The 22,962-nt window shown below is 32.7% G+C and overlaps 1 protein-coding gene across 3 annotated transcripts in view; it reads left to right on the top strand.

The window, feature by feature from the left end:
* Positions 1-22,876, top strand: part of CLGN (calmegin) — a 45,183-nt gene extending 22,307 nt beyond the window's left edge. Inside the window, exons 5-15 of one of the 3 annotated variants that reach the window (XM_033134547.1) lie at positions 1,203-1,344; positions 4,733-4,814; positions 6,287-6,479; positions 9,396-9,585; positions 13,511-13,624; positions 13,749-13,899; positions 15,159-15,374; positions 16,136-16,261; positions 16,474-16,633; positions 17,585-17,679; positions 20,343-22,876. In XM_033134547.1, the coding sequence (XP_032990438.1) occupies positions 1,203-1,344; positions 4,733-4,814; positions 6,287-6,479; positions 9,396-9,585; positions 13,511-13,624; positions 13,749-13,899; positions 15,159-15,374; positions 16,136-16,261; positions 16,474-16,633; positions 17,585-17,679; positions 20,343-20,423 (1,550 nt within the window). In that variant the 3' untranslated portion in view covers positions 20,424-22,876. Of the gene's footprint in view, positions 1-1,202; positions 1,345-4,732; positions 4,815-6,286; positions 6,480-9,395; positions 9,586-13,510; positions 13,625-13,748; positions 13,900-15,158; positions 15,375-16,135; positions 16,262-16,473; positions 16,634-17,581; positions 17,680-20,342 lie in introns of all 3 variants that reach the window. The other 2 variants (XM_033134546.1, XM_033134545.1) reach the window with 2 other exon arrangements.
* The last annotated feature ends 86 nt before the right edge of the window (positions 22,877-22,962 follow it).

Below are 22,962 nucleotides of genomic sequence, written 5' to 3'. Positions count from 1 at the left end.
ACAATGATAGACCAAAAAATACCCCTCTGATTTATAAGACTGTTAAGGTTCTTGCACTTTTATTTTTTTAGAAAGAAAAAAAGTTATAAAAAACATTAGTGATTCAAAAGTGCTTGTTAATATTTTACATTGGCACAATACTTGAAAATAGCCAATTTTTGCTAAATTGAGTTTTTTGGAACAGGCAATACCTATAGTTTTCAAAACTAGAACATTTTATACAAATTAATATAAAATTGCTTATTTTCTATTCCAAATAAGAGGAAAGGAAGAAAAAAACCAATGCAGAACTTTTAGGCTATAGGTAGCCCACATGCATTGTATGCAGATCATGGTCTAATTTCAGGGGCTTCCTGATCCAAAACATGGGAAATTCCACCCCAGAAAGGGCCTGACTCCGTTTCGCCCTGTTACGGCCTCCTGCCTCTCCCAAGCTTGCTACTCTTGGCGGACAGTTCTGGGAACTGATTGGCTTTACTTGGGAAGGGTGAGTGCAGTTTATGTTCATGGGGCACACGATTTTCTTTTTCTCTTTTTTCCTTTAAATCAAAGTTTATCGGGGTGACAATTGTTAGTAAAGTTACATAGATTTCAGGTGTACAATTCTGTAATACATCATCCATATCTCACATTGTGTGTTCACCACCCAGAGTCAGTTCTCTTTCCATCACCATATATTAGACCCCATTTGCCGTCTTCTAGAGCCCTGCTCCCCTCACAAGTTTTAAAGTTAAATCCCCACAGTAATCCTGCAAAATAGCTAATGAATACCAGGTATTTGAAAACAAACTGCAAACTGCACATTTTGTGTTAAGGGTGCTCTTTGTCTCATAGGTAATTTAACAATATCTCATTTTAAAAATAAAATGTTGATAGACCCTAGAGACGAGCATATATTGTGATTTCATTGATTAAAAAGTTAGAGAAATCCAAACTAAGCCAGCTTTAGAAGTGCTTTAATCAGATTGTAGTGTTTGTTATTTTATTAGTTTCCACAATTTTTGCTAAGAAAATGAAACCACTCTCTGGTAAGAGAAAAAAGAGCAGGCGTATATACAGTTGCAGATTTCATTTCCTGATTTAAACTTTTATTTTTCCCAAATCAGCCTTCATGGAAATATCTTTTTGGTCACTACTGCTGATAAATAGTTCTTTAGTCAGTGTTTTGGTTGTAGTTTAATTTGCTTTGCTTTATATTTTAGGAAGATGGGAAATAGAAGAATTGAAAGAAAACCGAGCGCCTGGTGACAGAGGACTTGTATTGAAATCTAGAGCAAAGCATCATGCAATATCTACCGTGTTAGCAAAACCCTTCATTTTTGCTGACAGACCTTTGATAGTTCAGTAAGTTTTATTGTGTTTTTTGAATATATTCTGAAATTTACATTAGTTTTATATAAATTGGCTTCTGAATATAGCTATAGTGGGTAAAATATTGACATAGAAATCCAGTGTTTCCTTCTCAGTTTCACTTAACCACACAATGCGTGTATGCACACAAACACCCAAAGGTTTTGAGTGAAAAGCAGGTTAATTTAAATATAATATATGCTGTAATATGTAAAAGTTTGCCACCATAAACTATATAATGCATCTAAAATGACCACTTTTAAGTCTTTTCTTAAAATTACTTGCTATTAAGATATTAACTTCAGTATATTCATAATGGAACCATAAGTATTGCTATTAAACCAATGATAAGATGCAAAGGCAGCAAATTTATTTTTAAAAGGAAATGCATATATAGATCAGTGCCTTCATCAAGCGTGGGCCCTTTGAAAGGACATGTGTTTTCACAGATAACCCTCCCCTCCCCTGCAATGTGACCTAAGCTAATCTTACGATGCTTGTATGTATGTTTACTGTCATAAAATCAGGTATAAATTCCTCAAGCTTTTTCACCTCTACTGGTAGAAAACCAAAATAGATTTATGGAACTACAATTACAAAAACCAATAAAATTGAAGTTAGAAACAAAGAAAAGGAAATATATAAATGTTACTTTCTACCTTATGTCAGAATATTTGGCTGTCCAAAGTTAATTACAACATAAGGAAATATTAATTATGAACTATATCACTTTAGAACTACTTCAGTGTTTTGTTAACATGTTAAACATATTCCAATGTGGTATATAACTAAAATGCCCTTTTGCATTTTAGAAATTTTTAAAAATAATGGCATTTGGTGTTAATTGGCCTAATTTTGCAGTTGTGATGCTTTGATTTAGTTCCATTGTCATTTGAATAAACTTAAAATATTATATTATCAAAGAGTATACAACTGTTTAAACAAAAATATTGTTACAAGTACTTTTTGAGACTAATACTTGAACTTGATATTATCACGATTGAGGATTTGGTTTTTCTTTTGTCTTGAAAATTTGAAAGTAACTTATTCTGTTGAAACTTAAGTGAATATAATATCACTTGCTATTTTGACCCTTTGTGGCATAAATGAAAGGATAAAGTAAAATAATATAAAGTTTAACTTCTCCAGAGTAAAATGAATAAAATTTAGTATTTTAAGAAAGTATAAATTATTGCTAAGCAAGTAAGCAAAAGATAGCTTGCAAAATTAGAAGCAAAGTGAAAAAGGAGAGTGAATGTTTGTCTTAATTATGAAATGAAATGGGATAAGTAAAATGAAGAATTATATTAACTACTATCAATACTATGGATTTATGACATAACGTTTCTCTAAAGCTGCTTTTCCCAGATTGTATACATGTTAGTATGCATTATGTGGTTATATAAGTTTTAGAAATTAAGAATATCCATCCTAACCTGAGAGATAAGGAAACTTATCTGCCCATTAAAGACTTTGAGAAGTTCTACATATAAAAATTGGTTTGTAGCTTTAATACTGTGTTTCCTAAAAATATTTGACCACAGAATTTTTTTCCCCAAGAGCAATTACTATGTCATGGAACAGTTTGGGAAATGATACTCGAAAGAAAATAGTGTTAACATATACTCTGCATACATTGTCATTTTTTCTGAGACTAAAGATTAGCAGCAGGCAAGCTATATGATACACATTTCACTGATCTTTGAGTCATTGTGAATTATTTATACTAGGCACAAGTTAATGATTTGAAAACTGAAAGATTTCTGTGTAAGAAATATACGCAGTGATTGAGTCCAGACATAATAGGACAACAAAGCTATGTTTAGTTATACAGACAATTTACAAATTGCTCTTTTCTTAACTTTTCATAGAACCCTTTGTCCTTAGATGACCTATAACAAAGCTATCTCTTTTTATTTTATTTTACCTAACATTGTGAATATGTACCTGTAATTCACTTTGTACACCATTTATTTATAAGGCTTTAGGGAAAATAAACTGTTCTTTATTTAAAAAATGAAAACAATACAAAATCTTTCAAAACGTTTTTGAGCATTTATTTGCCCATCACTGTACATGATATCCTTTAATCATCAGAACGATCCTTGGAGGTGTAGGTAGGGGCAGTGTCCCCATATAATAGATAAGCAAATAGAGACTTAGAGCTTAAATAACTTGCCTTTACCCTTGGTGTTGTTAGAGTGGCAGAATCAAGAATAAATCTCAGGTCTTTCTGACTCCAAAGTACATGTTTGTCACCACTATTGTAGAGATCTTGAGAAATAAAGCAGAGTAAGAAGTAATGGAGGACGCAACATAATTTGGCAACTCAGAGATTATCACTTAGAATTTTACTATATTTCTTGTTCTTTTCATACAAAATATATACGCTAATTGGGTTCAAACTGTTGAAGTATTGTATGCTTTTTTGTTTTTTACTTATCACTTTACAAAGTTTTTACTTTACAAAGTTTTTCAGAAACATTTTAAACAATACTTCTTCATTAAAATGATCACTAGTTCTTATTGCTTCTCTAGTTTTCATCTTTTAATTCATTAAACCAAATGGTAAAGTTTTTGGTTTCCACTCTTCTTCACTGATAGTCATTTCCTCATTGATCTTTGTCATGTGTAATTCATCAATTCACCAAAAATCTCTTCTAAATACTGTCTGGTAAATCTGTATATTATTGCCTACACAAGACTATTTCCTTAAAAAAGTTGTTTTTCCCCCCCCTGAGAATTACTCAGTGTTGTAAATCCATGAAAAGACTCTAAAGTCAGATTACTCTTTTAGCTGTTATATTTCCCATATCTCCTGGCTGTTAAGGTCTGAAATACTCCAGACTCTTGATTGAGATTATAAAGTCTCTTTGCTGAAAGTGTTAAATGTACAATTTATTTAACATGATTAGGTATAGTTGAACTAAAAGACAAATTAGTAGTGATCTGGATTTCTGAGATCATTAGCAATTTTTGAGATCATTAGCCTATTGCTGTAGCTATGGGCCTCATAGTCTGTTTTTTAGTATATAAAGAAATATGTATAGTCTATATACCTTATCTGAATTTTAAGTTTCCTATTATATTTTTAGTCAAAGTATTTTATACTTATTTCACCAGTTCTGATGGAAAAATATTATTTCAAAAATTAGTTGGCTTTTTTATAGTTGATGATAATCATTCTACTTTTAGTATTTTAAGGATGTGCATAGAAAAAGCATTTCTGTTTATTTCCTATAGGTTGTAGATATGCTTAATATGGGATTTCTGGCAATGTAAAACATTTATGTTTAAATGAATGAGAATAATACATTAGATTTTAAAGAGCAATTAGTAATTTTTATTTATCAGCAGTATGATTCTTTTTCCCTTCATTTAGATATGAAGTAAATTTTCAAGATGGTATTGATTGTGGAGGTGCATACATTAAACTCCTAGCAGACACTGATGATTTGGATCTGGTATGATATTTTAATGTTTAAGAAAACCTTATTAAAGTTAATAAGTATTCTAAGGAGTAGTTGATAAAACTGAAAATTTTATTTTTCAACTGAAATCGAAAAGAACTTTGAAAATCTTTATCCAATATGAGTTCATGTGACTTTTACAGTGTGCCTTCAAGTTTCATATACAACTGTGTTACTTGACGGCATCCAGCTTTGTAATCTTCAGCAACGTAATAAATTTCCCGATGTCTATAAACAAAAAATAACATCGTGCTTATAAATGTCATTGAAAGATCAGCTTAGAGTTATTTTCTTTACAAAATAAGAGTCATAACATAAATTTGTTCAGAGAAACAACATAACAGTGCAAAGCAGTAAAATGAAATGGCCAAAGAACCAAATTTAAAAAAGGTGTGCCAGTTCAGGAGTTGGCGGCCCACAAAAATAACTAAAAATGTTTTCATAATGAAGCAGGTTGTGTTAGGACCATTTAAAGGTTGGAGACATTTCTTAGAGCATTCTCCTACAGGAGGAAGGCTATGTCAGGGTTTTTGCATACAAGTACGACAGAAGTAAGATAAATGAGACATCAGTGAGATACTTGTCAGAATACATGGCTGTGCATAGGCTGTGAAATGTGGATTAAAGTACCATTCATGTACCATTGTTAAAATCAGGTAAAGGGGAGGCTATTTGTATATTTGGAAGCCCTTGTTTTAGGTATGATAAGGTGATGATCACCTGAAGATAAAGGACAATAATAAAATGTAATGCCAAGTATTTTTCTAAGCGCTTTATCTGATTAACTCTGTTAATCCTCAGAGAAACCTTATAAGGTAGGTACTATTATTATCTCTATACTCAGAGGTGATGAAACAAAACTACAGAGAGGTTAATAAATTTGCTCAGGGACACATACAGATAATATAAGTGGTAGGCAGTGGTAGGATTTGAACCCCAGTATCTGACTCCAGATCCTGTACCCTTACCCAGTAGGCCATGCCAAATAAAGAGAAATTGCTGGGAGTAAAAAAGTAGTAAAAACAGTCTCTGTGTCTGTTTTTGTGTCCGAATCTCTCTTTACTCTGTGCTCAGGAGGGTCATTTTCTAGTATATTCCTGAATAACAGTAATGAATACTCATTATAGTCTTAAGGTCATAAGTGTGCTTTTCTCTATGCTCAATTTTCTTAATAAAATATTAATAATACAGATTCACATAATTAAAAAGCTTATTATGATGTTGCTAGGGTGGTTTACACTTCCCTCCTACATCTTCAAGTAAGAATTACTGTGTGCTTTTTAAAAATAATAGATTTTGAAATAAAACTTGTCATTTTTCCACATCCTTTATTGTCAATTATGTCAAATAATTCTTTGAGGAATTAGCATTTAATACACGTTTGTAGATTCTACCCAATTGGATAGAAGAGAGAAATTCATTAAATACTTAAATGGACTGATCCCAAAACTCATCTTTCTTTGAAGGAAAACTTTCATGATAAAACATCCTATACCATTATGTTTGGACCAGATAAATGTGGAGAAGATTATAAGCTTCACTTCATCATCAGACATAAACATCCCAAAACTGGAGTTTTTGAAGAGAAACACGCCAAACCTCCAGATGTAGACCTTAAACCGTTCTTTACAGACAGGAAGACTCACCTTTATACCCTTGGTATGTCCTTTTCATTCATTCATTCATTCCAAAATATTTGCTGACCACTGTCGTTTTCATGGTAAGTGCTTTGGGAGAAACAAACATGGATACTATCCTTAAGGAGCTTATCTTTTTAGGAAAATAAGACAGACAAAATTCTAGTGCAGGCAGAAAGTAAAGTGCCATTTGAGAGGTAAAGACGAGGTACAGTTAAGAGTTCAAAAGCAGTATCATTTCCAGTTTGGAGACTCAGAAAACCTAGTGAAGGAGCTTATATTTGAGCTAGTCTTGAAGTGGGGATAGAATGTGGAAGATAGGAGAGGGGGAAGGACATTTTAGGCAGTGTGACATTAGTGGGGCTGTAAGAACAGAAAACTGGAAAGAAGGTTAAAGAGGAGGAAGTCAGTGAAGCCAAGCTAACACGCTGAAGCTTTCTGGGCAGTTGTTCTTGTCGTGAGGGCCTACCTTGTGGTTGTGGCCCGTATTTAAACTTGGAAAGGGAAAGCATTGATCCTCCATTAACACACGTAGCTTTACTTTATGTACACAGGTTTGCATAGAATTTGAGGGGGAGGAACCTTGTCAGGGATTGTTTCTCTTCCCAAGCACATATGGTTGTAGAGCGGTGCTCTTTCCAGGATTACATAAAATCACAGCATGTCAGCACCTAACAGGACAGCTCCATCCAAGACTAAAGTATTTCAGTTTTCTTTCCAAAGACTGCAGTTGCAGAAATACTCATTTTGTCTGCCAAGACAATGACCAATTTTATTTGTAATGTCAGCATTGATATCAAAGGCCTTATGTGAAATTGGAAAATAGTACTGGACGTTTTGGATAACATAAACTGTAGAAATAATGAGAAATTATAATTAGAACAGAACAAATTAATCAGGCTGTACAAACCTGGTCAGAAGCAATTTGGTAGTATATATTAAAGGCCATAAATAGAGGAGTTACCAATGTATTAAAAATCGTTCTTTGAAACCACAATTCCACTTTCAGAAATTTTTCCAAAGAAAAGGACCTGTGTGTGAAAACATACTGTAAATTGGAAGCAGCCCAAATGTGATAGTAGGAGTTTTCTATACAATACAAAATGATACCTATGAAATATTTAGCAACGCAGAAGAAATGCTTATAATATTAAAATGGGGAAAGAAAACGAGATTGAAATTGGAGGCACATCATGATGGCCATTTAGGCAAGTTATGCAAGCACAGAAAGAAAGACCAAATTTTCACTAATCATCTGATATGTAATGTGTTGTATGCTAGGCACGTGAGCAGTGTCTCCCTATTTTGCCATAAGTAGAGTAAGTTGCTCTAGGAAGCAATAGTAACTGATAGGACTAGAATTGAAATTCAAGTCTGACTCTTAAACATTTGCTTTTCTTACTCCTATACATAAAAACTTTGTGGTGCTAAGATTATTGACTTTTTTTCTTTTTAAAAAAACTTTGATACTGTTATATTTTTATAACATTATTCTAGTTCTAAGAACCTTACAAAGTAAGTATCAATGCCTTTTTTTGTAGATTCATTTAAAATACTTAATACGTTTTCTAAATGGAAATTTCTTTGTCCCAAAATTTTGGACAAAGATGTTTTTCACATATGCATATTTGTCATGTACTTTTTGTTTTAACTGTAATTTTAAAAAATCAATTTCAGTTGCAAAATTTATTCAGAAAACATACTTTTCAAGATTTTTCTTGATAAACACATATTTTTGAATTAAAAAGGATCTACTACTTTTTTGCATTTCAAGTCTTACTCTTAGTTCTGCTTCAAGCTTGACTTTTTTCCTTTGTTGCTATAATATTGTGTTATAATCCCAGCTGTTAATAGTAAAAAAGATTCTAGAGAAAAAAGAGAAGGGAGAAAATATTGAATTAATTATGTGAGTTTGTATATAAATTGCAGTATTTGATTTTGATATAATTTGGCTTGTTGTGACTGAAACCTCTGGGATTTTTATTAGTTTGGAACTATTTCTTTACCAAGTGGTAGTCTGCTTAACGAGATGTGTCAGAATGATTCTGACATTTGTTGGCAGCTCCTACTTCTATAGCTTATTGAAAACAAATGTTAGGCAGCTATTTGCATCTATCATTCTTTCCAAAGATACAGATTTTACCCAGTGACCACCTCCCATGTTTACAGGAGGAGGAGAGAGCTTCTGTCTTGTCATTACAAAGGATAAGATAGTCCTTTATGAAATTTTTGGCATGGGGACTTTTAGAGAGGTAGAATTTACCTCAGAAATACTAATAAGTATAACTTGAATAATTTTAGTTGTCCTTAAGATATTTCACATAGTGTATGTATGAATCATTGAATTTGAAATGCCAATGAACTTGAAGGATTTCTAGGAAATGATAGTAATATATTGATGTTAATTTCCTGATCTGGGTGCCTAGATTGGGGTTACGCAGGAAAATGTCCTTGTTTATAGGAAATATACATTAAAACATTCAGAGATGATGTCTATGAGGTCAGTAACTTACTCTCAATGATTCAGGAAAAAATAAAGCGTTTCTGTAGTGTACTTGCAGCTTTTTAAGTTTGAGGTCATTTCAAAAAATTATTTAAAAATACTGAAAAAGATTGGGTTGTAGTTTGCAACTATAAAGGAGTGAAGCTGACTGGTTGTGTGAGTCCTAAAGTGAGCTAGCTATTGTGCAATTTTTATTTGAGATGTAATGGAGCATTTTATTAAATTATTAATTAAAACAAAATTTTATCTTTGATTTTAGAAAGCAATAAATCTAGTGATTTCAGCATATTTTGATTTATTACATTAGCAACTGCTGTATTTGTAGTTGAGAGAAAATTTTACCCATTAAATTTAGGGTAGTTTTATTATTTAGAGGATTATTTTTTTAAAGTCTTATCAATATGATAAGTCTAATATATTTAACTTGGTCTTTAGTGATGAATCCAGATGACACATTTGAAGTACTAATTGATCAAATAGTTGTAAACAAAGGAAGCCTACTAGAGGATGTGGTTCCTCCAATCAATCCCCTCAAAGAAATTGAAGATCCCACTGATGAGAAGCCTGACGACTGGGATGAGAGAGCAAAGATCCCTGATCCTTCTGCCATCAAACCAGAAGACTGGTAGGCAAAGAATTCAGTAGTAAAGCATTACTTGGCATCATTAAGTAATGACACATAACGTATAAGTGAAATTCACAGCTAATGAAGCGTATTCTTTGAATATCAAAACTACTTATTTTGATTATTTTGGGTGAAATACTTTTCTAAACTGGATTTTGCACTTCTCTGCCTTTTAATTATCTTAATTTTCATTTTAATTTGATATTTTACTTTTGTTGTCTTTGCAATGTATTTTTGTTTTTTATGCTTTCAGTGCTGTTGCTGAGGGGTGAATTCCATGATTCTAAAACACCAACGCTTTAATTTGAATTCTTAGTTTGACCTTTATTGTGTATGTGTGTGTATATTTTATAATGTTGCGGTCTTTTCTGTAAATGACCAGTTGGCCTTAAAATAGGAATATCTTCACATCTCATTAAAACTATGTAGGATTCACTCATAGCAGTTTACTTAACCATGAATGTTTTGCTAGCTGAGTATTTGTGTCATTTTCATTCTACAGGATTATGAATACTTTTCCTAAAAGAAATGTATTCTCTTCCTGAGTTCCCATAGCTTGAGTTCATATGTTGAGAGATACCTGTATGTCTCTCCATTTACAGAGGTATTCTTTGTCCCTCCAGTATGTTTTGTAAGTTCCCCGTAAAGATCTTGTTATCTTCATTCCTAAGAACCTTATTTTTTTCCCTGCTGATGGGGTAACAATTATGGTTTCGCTAAGTAGATTATCTGTCTTTTTGTATTTAACCCATTGTATTAGTTATTTATTGATGTATAACAAATTACCTAAAAATTTAGCAGCTGAAGACAAGAAACATTAAGTCATCCAGTGCCTGAGAGTTGGGGATCTGGGAGCAGCTAGCTGAATGGTGTGAAGACTAAGTACGAGTTTAAGAAGTTCTATTCTTAGTTTACTAAGAGTCTTTTATTTTCATGATTGGGCGTTGGATTTTGTAAAATGCTTTTTGTGCATCTATTGAGATGACCATATCGGTTTTCTCCTTTCTCCTTTATTTTCATAGTATGATGAATTGTATTGATTGATTTTCTAATGTTGGACTTAACCTTACTTGGTTAACCTTACTTAGACTTAATCTACTTGGTCAACAAGTATTGTCCTTGTATGTTTGCTGGATTATAATTTCATTTTTTTCTGTCCGATGTATTGAAGTATAATTTCATACAGTTAAATTCATTTATTTTACATGTACAGTTTTATAACTGTTACATCTAATGATGTAACCATCATCACAATCATGATATAGAATATTTACATCATCCAAAAAGGTCCCTCATATCCTTTTGTAATCACCCTAAATCCCTGGCACTACTCAACTGATTTTGTCTTTTTTAGAATGTCATATAAAATGGAATCATACAGTATCTAGCTTTTGTTTCTGGCTTTTTTTCACTTAGAATAACGCTTTTTGAGATTGTCATTGTTGATATGGTTAGATGTAAACCCACCATGTTACTGTTGTTTTCTGTTTGTCCCATACATTCTGTGGTCCTTTATGAAAACATTTTTTCTGACCTCTTTTGGATTGAGTTATTTTATTTTAATTTAGTCTTCTATTTTTTTCTTCTCTGTTGGCTTATTAGCTTCCACTGTGGTTTATTTTAGTGGCTGCTCGAGGGTTTACAGTATGCATCTTTAACTTATTTCAGCCTGCTTTCAAATAATATTATACCACTTCATGTGTAAGTTAACATTTTGCCCCTTCCATCTTTTGTGGTTTTATCATACATTTACTTTTATATATACTGTGAAGGCCACACATATTTTTCAGTCAGTGTCTTTTCAGCAGTCAATTTTGAGGGGAGAAGTCCATTTATTTACTCACATATTTACCGTTTCTGGTATTCGTCTTTAGTGTAGACACAACTTTCTGTTGTTTTCCTTCTGCCTAAGAAACTTCTCTTAACATATTGTAGTGCGTAATCTGCTTTCATTGAACTCTCTCAACTTTTATTTGTCTGCAGATTTCTTAATTTGCTTTCATTTTTGAAGGATATTTTTGTATTGGATTAAGGTTGGTAGTTATTTTGGGGCTTGCATTGTTTCTGATGAGAAGTCAGTTGTTATTTCCTATTCGCATCCTTGTTCTTCTTTACCTAACATGTCATTTTTTTTCTGTTTGGTATTAAGATTTGTTTTATTATAACCAGTTTCCAACAGTTTGATATTGTTGTGCCTGAGGGTAGTTTTTATTTGTGTGTTTACCTTGCTTTGGGTTCTCTGAGGTTTTGGGAATGTGGGTTTATAGTTTGTATCAAATTTGGGTAACGTTAGGCCATTATTTCTTTTAATATTTATATGTGCCTCCCCGTCTCTTTTTTGGGAGCACCACTTACTATATGTTAGACTGCTTTATATTGTCCCACAGTCACTGAAAAGCTGTTCATTTTTTTTGAACCAACTTTTCTCTCTGTGCTTCATTTTGGAAAGTGTCTATTCCTGTTTCTTCAAGTTCTTGTTTATTTGTAAACATTGGGGTTACTGCCTATTCAGAACATACAGTGTTGCTCCTGGAACCAAAAGTGTTAACTTGTTAACTCTCTTATAAAGACAGAAACTGATTAATAATGAAAATGTCTTTGTTTTTAGGCATATAGTATAATAGGGAAGTAACTTGTACAAGTAGGAAGAATAGTATGGTTTTTGAAACAATAAAAAAATCACTTATTAGTGCATTTCTGTATGAATTTGTACTATCAGAGAAAAGTAGGACTCTATCCCTCCATGTGGGTTTTCTAACATTGCTTCACATTTGTTTACCCATCAAGAGTAAGGCTGGGAAAAAAGTTTGCCCTTAAATAGAAGAAACTGCATATAGAAACCTCATTCTGATTGGTTGTGTGTGTCAGAATTTGTTATATAAATTGCTAAACAAAACGCTCACTTAAATTTTAAATTCTGGTTACTCTGAGCCCTCAGAGACTCAAGATAGCATTGATATCAGGCAAGTACAAGTCTTTATATAGAGAGAGTTGATTGTTTCAGTTTATTTTGTTACTTAAGTTTTGTTTGGAAAGTCATAGCATAGCCTCTTGTTTAAAATTTCTACTTGTCTATAAAGATAAAAATTATATTAGTAATTCTATTCAGTACATACTATGATTGTTTATGTACTTTAGAATTTACTGTGTTATTTTCTAAATGAAAATAAAAATTACTAAAATTAAATAAAGAGTTAAAATTTAAAAGAGTAGGGACAACCTTTCCAAATATGACAGAAAGTTGAAAAATCATAAAAAAAAATATTAACAAATTTTAACTGCATGAAAATAAATGATTTGTATGTGGCAAAAACAAAAACAAAAAACCCACCATAAACTAAAATAAGAATACATGAGAAACTAGAAAAATATTTTAAATTTATATAGCTGACAGAAGGCCAATTTCTTATTAGTTTATACTGTATTCCAGGATATTCATTGCAACATTATTTGTAACAGTAATTTCTTGGAAACACCAAATGTTTCTCAAGAGAAGATAGGCTAAATAAATTATTATCCACAAAATAGAAAACTATGCAACTGTTAAGAAGAATGAAGCAGATACATATGTATATAAAAGTCTGCTCTTAGAACAGTCTTGATACATAGTTAACATCCAATATGTATTTGTTGATGAATGAATGAGTTTTTAAGTAACAAAAGCAACATTTAACATACTATGTATAGAATGCTATCATTTGTGTAAAAAAGAATATATACATACGTGCATGTATGCACAGAGGACAACAGGACTATATGCAAAAAAAAATGGCAAATTAGTAAAAGATGTAGGTGGATGAAAGATGGGGAGGTGGTGGGCTCAAAGACAAGGGTAGGAAATACCTTTTGGTACCTTCTGAATTTTGTAACGTGCATTTTTAAACTTTTTGAATAATTAATAATTAACAAAATACTGTGTTTACAGGGATGAAAGTGAACCTGCCCAAATAGAAGATTTAAGTGCTGTTAAACCTGATGGCTGGCTTGATGCTGAACCAAAATTTATTCCAGATCCTAATGCTGAGAAACCTGATGACTGGTAAGCATTCTCCATCTTCAGGTGTCAATTTCATATGTTTCTTACTTGCTTTTTTGTTACTAGTGTATATGAGTGACAGGAGAGACTTGAGGTTATTGTGTTTGTTTTGTTCTGATATCCTAAGGAATGAAGACATGGATGGAGAATGGGAGGCACCTCGTATTTCTAATCCAGCATGTCGGATAGGGTGTGGTGAGTGGAAGCCTCCCATGATAAATAACCCAAAATACAAGGGAGTGTGGAGACCTCCAATGATAGATAATCCTAATTACCAGGTAATAACCACTGTTCCAATCCCATTGTAGAGTCAAAAATGTTGTGCTATTTGTTACATATCTAGTTACTGATAATGTTATGTTAACTTTAGAAAATTGGCTTGTAACAGTGTGCCTCAGCTATCGTAAGAAGTCAAAGAAGATAGACTCCAACTAATATATATTTAAAAAGTAAAGCATTCTTTAATTTTCTGGGGAAATAAATTTAAGAACTGGAGATCAGTCACTTCATACTATATCTTTCCCTAATAATCAATTGCTGATCACTTAAGAAGAAAGTTCTATTTTAGAATTATATATAAAAACAAGTTCTGATCAAGAGGACTCACATTGTACATTTTAGTAATGAGTGCTTGTGTTTAATTAATGTGCTGCTTACTTTCTGGTGTTATTGAAATTTGGATTTTTTTTCCTCATATGAATCAGGTATCCCTTGAGGGTACCTAGCTTTTTGCAGAAGTCCCTGTTATGCATTTAACTCCACAGTTTTATCTTTCTAATTATTCATTGACATTTCCTGATTTATTATATATACACAGTTACACATTCTAATTGCTCACTGTAGTTTTTCTTCATAGCATTTATCACAAAATGTTTATTTTGGTAACTTTTTTCTTTAATGTCTGTCTCTTTATTTAGACTTTAAACTCCGTAATACAGGAACCATGTCTGTCACTGTATCCATAGCACCTGGCTTAGTGCCTGGCACAGAATAGGTATATATGATGGCAGAGTGAGTCAGTGAGTGACCATACTGTTGAATTTATTTGATTGAGTTTAATCATTTCAGATTTTTATGTTGAATGATTGTTCTGAGGTTCAACCATGATTGATGAGTGATGCTTGTCATGGGTGTATGTAAAAAGGAGCGCCTCACGATTGTCTACAGTGACAGTGAGCTCTCTGTTTTGGGCAATTTTAATAACATCTTGCCTTAAGTAACTTGGCTACATGTAAAAAACTTGTCTAAAATAGTACCACTTATGAAATCTAATTACTAGGACTCTCTGCGCGTTGGTTTTTCATTTTGCCTTTTTTTGGTGAAGTTTAAAGTCAGTATTATTCGTAGGAACATTGTGTACAGAATAAGAAGAAACAAGATTTTATTTCCAGTGAATTACTAATGAATTGGTATCAGTTAAAGCTGTCTTTTTTCTCCAGTTAGTATAGCTAATTTCTTTCAACAGAACTACTTCTTCAGTAACATTTATAATGAAATTATTTTATTTGAAAATGTCTTCAAATTATTTTTCTTCCAGGGAATTTGGAGTCCTCGAAAAATTCCTAATCCATATTATTTTGAAGATGATCATCCATTTCTTTTGACTTCTTTCCGTGCTCTTGGTTTAGAGCTTTGGTCTATGACCTCTGATATCTACTTTGATAATTTTATTATCTGTTCGGAAAAGGAAGTAGCAGATCGCTGGGCTACAGATGGTTGGGGAGTGAAAATAATGATCGCAAATGCTAATGAGGTAGGCACTGGCCATACAGTAGTAATAGGACTTGGTCCTGGTTACAGGTATGCATTGTCCTCTAAAAGGTAAATAAATATGCAATAATTACTAAATGCTAAAGAAATGTACTTAAATAAATGTATGTAGACAGAATATTTAGCTTTACTATATTACGGTAAACTTCATTATAAACTATATAATGAACTATATATATGTATGTCTTATTTCATTAATTAAATTAGGATAGTCTTAATGGAATTTAATGCCTATTTGCTGTTTATAGAAATGAGACTACTTAATATTTATATTTGTAGTCTTTGTCTACAGGTCTGTGTCACTGTGTCAATTCAAGGCCTAAATTTTCAGGTTGATTTTATTAATAAGTCTTTTAAAAGTACAGAATGAGTTATAAGAGGGTATACTGATAAATAAGCCAGATAATACAACGATAAAGAGTAATTCTATCCTGAAATTACCAAAACAGAAAATTATCATTTTGTTGGTAGGTTAGCGGTTTCCACCTATGTAGTAATAAATCTTCCACTACAAAGTCTCCAACAGTGAAACATGCTAATAATTAAAAACTTTAAACTTTGCAAAGTATAAGATAGGAAAATAAAATATTTTTTTACTTAACAAGTTCATCACTGTAATATCAAATGTGTAGGTAAAATAAGGTTGTTTTTTTTTGTTGTTGTTTTTCTTTTTTTGGTAGGCTGTATTTCCTAATGAAGTTTTTTAAAATCTGAATTATATTTTTATGCTTGTTTTTTCTATAGCTTGGTATATTTAAACAGTTAATAACAACTGCTGAAGAGCGCCCATGGCTTTGGTTCATTTATCTTTTGACAGCGGGGCTTCCAATAGCATTAATTATTTCATTTTGTTGGCCAAGAAAAGTAAAGGTAAAGAAAATGAATTTCCTTCAACTTAAAAAAAAAATACTGTAAATGTTTAAGAGTTCTATGAATTGACCAAGTAGTTCTTAAAAGTAATAAACTAAATTTTGTATAATTTTTTTACTGATTGTGTATGATGTCAGTTATTGCAAAAAAAAAAAATTTTTTAAAAACCGTGCTTTGCTTTTAGTAAAATAGTTTATGTTAAACTACCACAGAAAAAATATGAACATGCAGATTATAAAGAAATGGACATATGTAAACCACAAACAAAGGGAGCACTAGAACAAGAAGTGAAAGAAGAGAAAGCAGCCCTGGAGAAACCACTGGACTTGGTAGAGGAAAAACAGCAAAGTGATGGTGAAATTCTTGAAAAAGGTAAGACAGTGATAGTGATTTATAATGGGGACCCTGGGCAAAGCTCATAAAAAAAGAGGATTGTCTGGTGAGCACTACCTGTTGCACTTATTATCCAGTTTATACCACCTGAATCCCCAAGAATGTGTGACTTTGGCAGAGTAGTCGTCCCTGCCTGAGCAGCCATCATCCGATTCAGTTTTTGTCTTCTAGGAAGAAAAAGATTTAAATATTGTTCAGTTGCTTAAGACCTAGCATCTATGAACCCCATATGCTGTAGCTTTTCATAAGGACTTTTCTTGCCTCCGAGAATGCAGATGAGATGGGAGGTCTAGACCATGGCCTCTGCATGAGTAATAGGTGTAAGGCAGGTGACTACAGCAAGAAAATCAATACACACTCTTCCAATGGCTATTGCTTATCAGATAGTTTATTATATCAAATAATTTAATCTCCTTAAAGGATTGCTGAATCACATGAACCCTTCCTACCCTGCACTAAACTCCTAAAGATGTCAGAACTAAAGAACCATTGAGACGTTATACACATCAAGGTAGAAATGAAACTACTGAATTTGCCAGTTATCCCAAGCCAAGTTCCAGACTGAGTCCTGTACAACGTAAATTATGTCTTGAGAACTGTTTTTAACTTAGTAGTTAATGAAACAGTTGACTTAAAAACCATAATCTCAAAAAAAACACACACACATATATGTTCTTTGGTTCTCATATTACATACAGACTGAATGCTTAAGAATTCTTTAAACCTGTCCTTTTCCTCGAATATGTTGATTTATTTATAAAATGCAGTAAAATAATGAGCATTTTTGGAATTTTTAAAATTTTTCTAATGGAAGAAATTGCTTTTAAATATTGCAATTTAAAAACATCCTCCTATTGTATTTAATACTTTTCAGTAACAAAATTCTAATTCATCAAGTCTTTGCCTTTAATAAAATCTGTGTTCTAGAAGAAGGTGAATCTCAGGAAAAGAGTGAAGAAGAAATTGAAATCATAGAAGGACAGGAAGAAGGTAATAAATCAAATAAGTCTGGATCAGAGGATGAGGTAAGCAACTCTTTAACAGAAAATAAACTAGTTTCTATATATAATCATTATCCATAAAACATTATTTCAGTAATAACAGTAATCTGTTTTATAAAGGATTTTTGCCATAGTTCTCTCAGCTTTTAGAAGAGCCTCTCTATTGTTTTAAAATGTACCTATGAAAAAGGCAGGAAAATACTATAATTTATATCATCTTAATGCCTAATAAAAGCAGTATAAAGTAAGCCCATGGTTTACAAAATATAGAGAGGTGCATCTATAAAAAATTGACATTACCATTAAAGTATTATATTGGAAGGTATAATAAACAGACCATTTGAATATTTAAAAGGTAATTCTGTTTATTACAAGATGATTTTCTTTATAGCCACTGTAAAAACAAACTCATTGTCTCAATAATTTACGTCCCACATATGAAATGTTTCACTCACTTGGTAGTTGGTGCATGATACAGTGTTTTTTCTCAAATCGTTAATAAACTAGTTTTCCCATTAACTTGATAGTCTACCTCTTTTTACATCCTGCTGTGTAATAGAACTTCCCACAATGCCTTCTTTTAGTCAGTTATTATGGAACCAGAAACCATCTGGGGTGTAAATCAGAACCAGAACTTTTTCTTTTTTTAATCCAGCATATACCAACCCTGTTTTCTCTAATTCTTCTCTAGCCTTTGAAGATCTGCACATTCTTACTCCAGAGTCACCATTCTCATTACTATGAGGTGTGATAAAAAAATACTGAACATTTAAATAAAAAAATTATTACAGTAAACGACACATTGCCATTAATCCCCCTCAAAATACTCCCCCTCGCTTCAAACACATTTATCGCATTGTTCTTTCCACTTTCTGAAGCAGTCCTGGAAGTCCTCTTTCATGATTGTCTTTAGTTGTGCTGTCGTGGCTGCCTGGATGTCCGGAATCGAGTCAAACATTTACCTTTCATGGTCATTTTGACTTTGGGGAAGAGCCAGAAGTCACACGGTACCAGATCCAACGAATAAGGTGGATGAGAACACACCATAATGTTTTTATTTGATAGAAATTGCCATATACCAGAAATGATGTGTAACATGGAGCCTTTGTGATCACAAAATACGGTGAATGCTGCTGTCGAGTGCCATCCAACGGAAAGGCAGGGATCTTCAATACAGGAAGTGGCATGTGGAACCTTAGTAACAGTGTGTGACAAGTTTCAACTTGTTTGGTGCAGTCAGTCGGGTATGAGTTACAGTTGAGCAAAGGTGTGTTTTAAAGTGTGCCATAAATCATCCTCTATCATGATACATTCCGCGTCACACATCACTTCTGGTATGCGGCTATTTCTGTCAAATAAAAACATTATGATGTATCCTCATCCACCTTATTCACTGGATCTGGCACCGTGTGACTTCTGGCTCTTCCCCAAAGTCAAAATGACTCAAGACATCTACGCAGCCACGACAGCACAACTAAAAACACAAAAGACTTACAGAACTGCTTCAGAAAGTGGCAAGAATGGGGGGATAAGTGTGTTCGAAGCAAGGGGGGGCGTATTTTGAGGGGGATTAATGGCAATGTGTCTTTTACTGTAACAAATATTTTTTTAAACATTTACCACATTGTTTGATCACACCTTGTAGTGTTAGATTGAGTAACAGTAGTTTTGCCTGGCCGGTTTCTATGTGAGGAAATAAACTTTCTAATTTTTCTATTTGAAGAAATCTCCCAAATGAACTTGTTTTATTGTTTGTTTTCTAAAGCTTATTCAATACGTATACCTGATTACCGGTCTTAACTGCCTTGCGAGTTTTTAAAGGGTTTTGGGGGAATCATTATCTCGTATGAATATTCGTATTTTGAGGGAGCTGGGTAAAGATAATTTCTTCCAGAACAGCATTTTAAACTGTCATTGTTTCAGCTGTCATTCCCTAAATAATAGTACTTGCAGTCACTCATTTGAATATATATTCTAGTTACATTTTGCTTCACAAAATATTTTGTGTACCTTTAAAAATATCTTATTTCCAGCTTCCAGTCTTTTAGTTTACTTACATGTTTGTCAGTGAGCTAAAATAAACCAATTTTTGTATAGTATAACCTTGAGAAATAATTATAACTCTTGTATAATACCTTCACTATTTTATATTGTTACACAAGTTTAATTTATGCATAAATGTTTATTCTGGAAGGATAAAAATTAAAGAAAAAACCCAGACGATAAATTTGATGTTCCCTTTGCTCTCTCCTAATTTTTCTCAAAGTACTATGTGCAGAAATTCTGAAAAAGCCTCTGTAAAACCAGCACAGCAATTCATTACTTACAGAAATATTGTGATGAATAGTGCTTAATATCCCACAATGAAAATGCCGTATTACCTTTCATTAACTATGACATTGAGATAAAGTTCTAAATCATAAAATAAAATCGTGAATTGTTAGCAGTATTCCTTGTCAGATGCATGTTGATAAGTATTCTAAAAATTGTAATCATGCTAAAAGGTGAACAAATTAAAACACATCAATTTAAATACGTTTTTAATCAGCTGCATGAAGTAAAGGAACATATAGAAGATAGCATTTGATTGTTAGAACATGTATTTTAGAGAATAAGAAATATATTATTACTATCTACTAGTTTACACATTGTGTGAAAATAAACATTTTCATAATTCTTTTTACCAGATGAAGGAAGCAGATGAGAGCACAGGATCTGGAGATGGGCCAGTGAAGTCAGTACGCAAAAGACGAGTACGGAAGGAGTAACCTATATTTAAGTATTTTTAATTCCCAAGAGAGAAATTTGGCATTCTACAATCAGTGTGCCAGAACTGAACTGGAATCAGTCTGCACATCCTGTTTCTAGTATCTTAGCAATGTTATTCTTCAGACATCTATTTTAGTCTTTTCAGGAAAGAAAAAACTTGGAAGTTACCTGGTCTTTGAATTTAGAATAAAAGTGGCACATTACATATCAGATTTAAGAGATTAATATCATTAGAAGTTACAGTTTTACTAGTTTGGAGATAGTTTTGGTTTGTACAGAGCAAAATAATAAGCAGCAGCTTCCTTGCCATTGGAAACATCAGTTATTGAAATTTCCTCTTAAACAGCTAAACTACAACATAATTGGTAGTTCTATGATGAGTGTTTTCTGTTGTACAGAGCTAAATGCAATAAAGCTTCTGTATGGTTGTTTAACTGTATCAACAATTGAAAGTGTTGTATATGACCCACATTTACCTAGTTTGTGTCAAATTATTATTCTGGTCGGTTCACTTAAATTACAGAATCCTTTAAAAGAGGTGCTTGTTGACACACAAGTCAACACAACAGAAACGTCTATGAGGTCATTCACAGAATCACTGGGTACTAGTGCAGCATATATTACATTTGAATAAAAATAGGTGCATCAAAACAAGATTTTTTAGTTGTTTTATGCCAGAATGCTTTCCCATAGTCACATTGCTTATGTATACATTGCTCTTGAAAATATAAATATTTTTCTTTAATTTATACCCTCTTTAATAAGTAAATTATTGTTGGGGAGGGCTTTAAACTATTTTATCTGATCATTAAGAGATTCTAATGGCTGATAGATACCAATCATCATGCTTTGTATTTTTGTCTTCTTTTCCTGACAAATTCAAATCTGTTCTAAGTCTATTCTCCCATCTAGCTTCCAAGCTGCCTGTAAGGTAGATAGCAGCAACTATTACGATTGCTCCTATTTTTAAAGTGTAGTCGTTACCAAAAATCACAGGACATTATAATGGAGCTGTGTTGTTCCATTTAAAATATTTTAAGTTTTTATGTTTGGATAACAGGTCATCCTTTGGAAGGTGACCTAAATCTTTGAGACCACAAAACTAATACTATCTAGAGAACTTTATACTAGTTGGGTAATATTTTGGATTCTTTCATGAATATATACAGCCCCCTTTGGGCAGGCGCCAGCGAAGTTCCCATACAGCCCCTCCTCCATAGTGCATGCAGAGTGTACCTGTGAGGAAAATAGCCTCTAGCTTCTCCTCTTACTAAAGGAAGCCAAACATAGCCAGTAATACTGTTCACTCCTTATTTCAGAGAGTGAATTAAAGATGAAAATAAGGTCTTTATTCCATTGTGGTGGTGGTCTGAACTTTCATAAATTGGTGGTGCCAATCTTACTAGTTAACCATCTTTGTATTTATTTAATACTAACTGAACCTAACACATCTTGCAAGGACTCCCTTTCTTGCTTTGTATTTGGGATGTCTAATTGAACCAGACATATTGAATTATTACCATTTTTTAAATTATTCTAGATGAGAATGTTTCTGAAAGTAAACTATTTCAAGAGTATATCCTTTAATTTTATGGAAAACTTGCCTGATAGGTAGCTTGTATGTGAACATTTTTCCAAAGATTACAGCTTTTTTTACTTTCTCGGTTGCAGATTCATTTTAACTTTAATGTTTGGTTAAACTCCAGGAGCTTGCAGTGTTAAGATCTGAGCAACCAGTTTCCTCAGCTACTGCTGCTTCCTGTGAGTGTGCCCTCTGTGGACGCATCGTGGCCGATAGGTTTAACCAGAACTTAAACTCCTAATACGTATACTAGATCCACGCAGCAGACAAAACAGTCTTCCTTAATAACAAGATGGCTTTTTCCTTTTACCACCTTAATCTGACTTTGTTTTTTTTAATGACTGTAATTTTATCCTTTAATAAAGGAGAAAAATAAATGCATTTTGCTTTTTCAGTTGGCCTTTTTAGACTTTTTTAACTTGACCAGGCTAAGGTAGCTTCCTTTGTTTTGAATATTTTTTTATATAGCTTTGCTTCCATTGATTATTTCTCTAGGAAGACATATTACTAGAATTAGTAGCTTTTTTGAAAACTTTGCATCTGTGTCCTCTACACTTTTTCTGCAAATTAGAAAGGTGATAATTAGTGTGACTTGGAAGCTGTGGCTGAAAATACCATCTTCAAGTTTCTGAGTGATTATGTGGGACACAGTCGGCTACCCTGCAGTGCTCCCAGTTAGTTGGGAGAGAAACTTCTATATCATTTCCTACCACTGATCACTCTTCACCACCTCTTGTTACAGGAGATTAGCCAAACCTAAAAAATACAAGCACCCTGGCGATCGTGGATCCTTCTTTGAATTCCTTGCTTTTATTTTTCAAATTAATGGATAATATCCTGTAACATTTCTTTTAATAAAAACATTATTCCCCTAAACATCCAGTAACTGGTACTTAAATAAGTTGTGCTACTTCTCTTGTGGCTTTGAACAACCCTGGATATACCACTGTACTACT

Source organism: Rhinolophus ferrumequinum, chromosome 18 (assembly GCF_004115265.2).
Source record: "Rhinolophus ferrumequinum isolate MPI-CBG mRhiFer1 chromosome 18, mRhiFer1_v1.p, whole genome shotgun sequence".
NCBI lineage: Eukaryota > Metazoa > Chordata > Mammalia > Chiroptera > Rhinolophidae > Rhinolophus > Rhinolophus ferrumequinum.
Note: the sequence above shows the minus strand (reverse complement) of the source record. Positions and strands in the feature narration are given on the sequence as shown.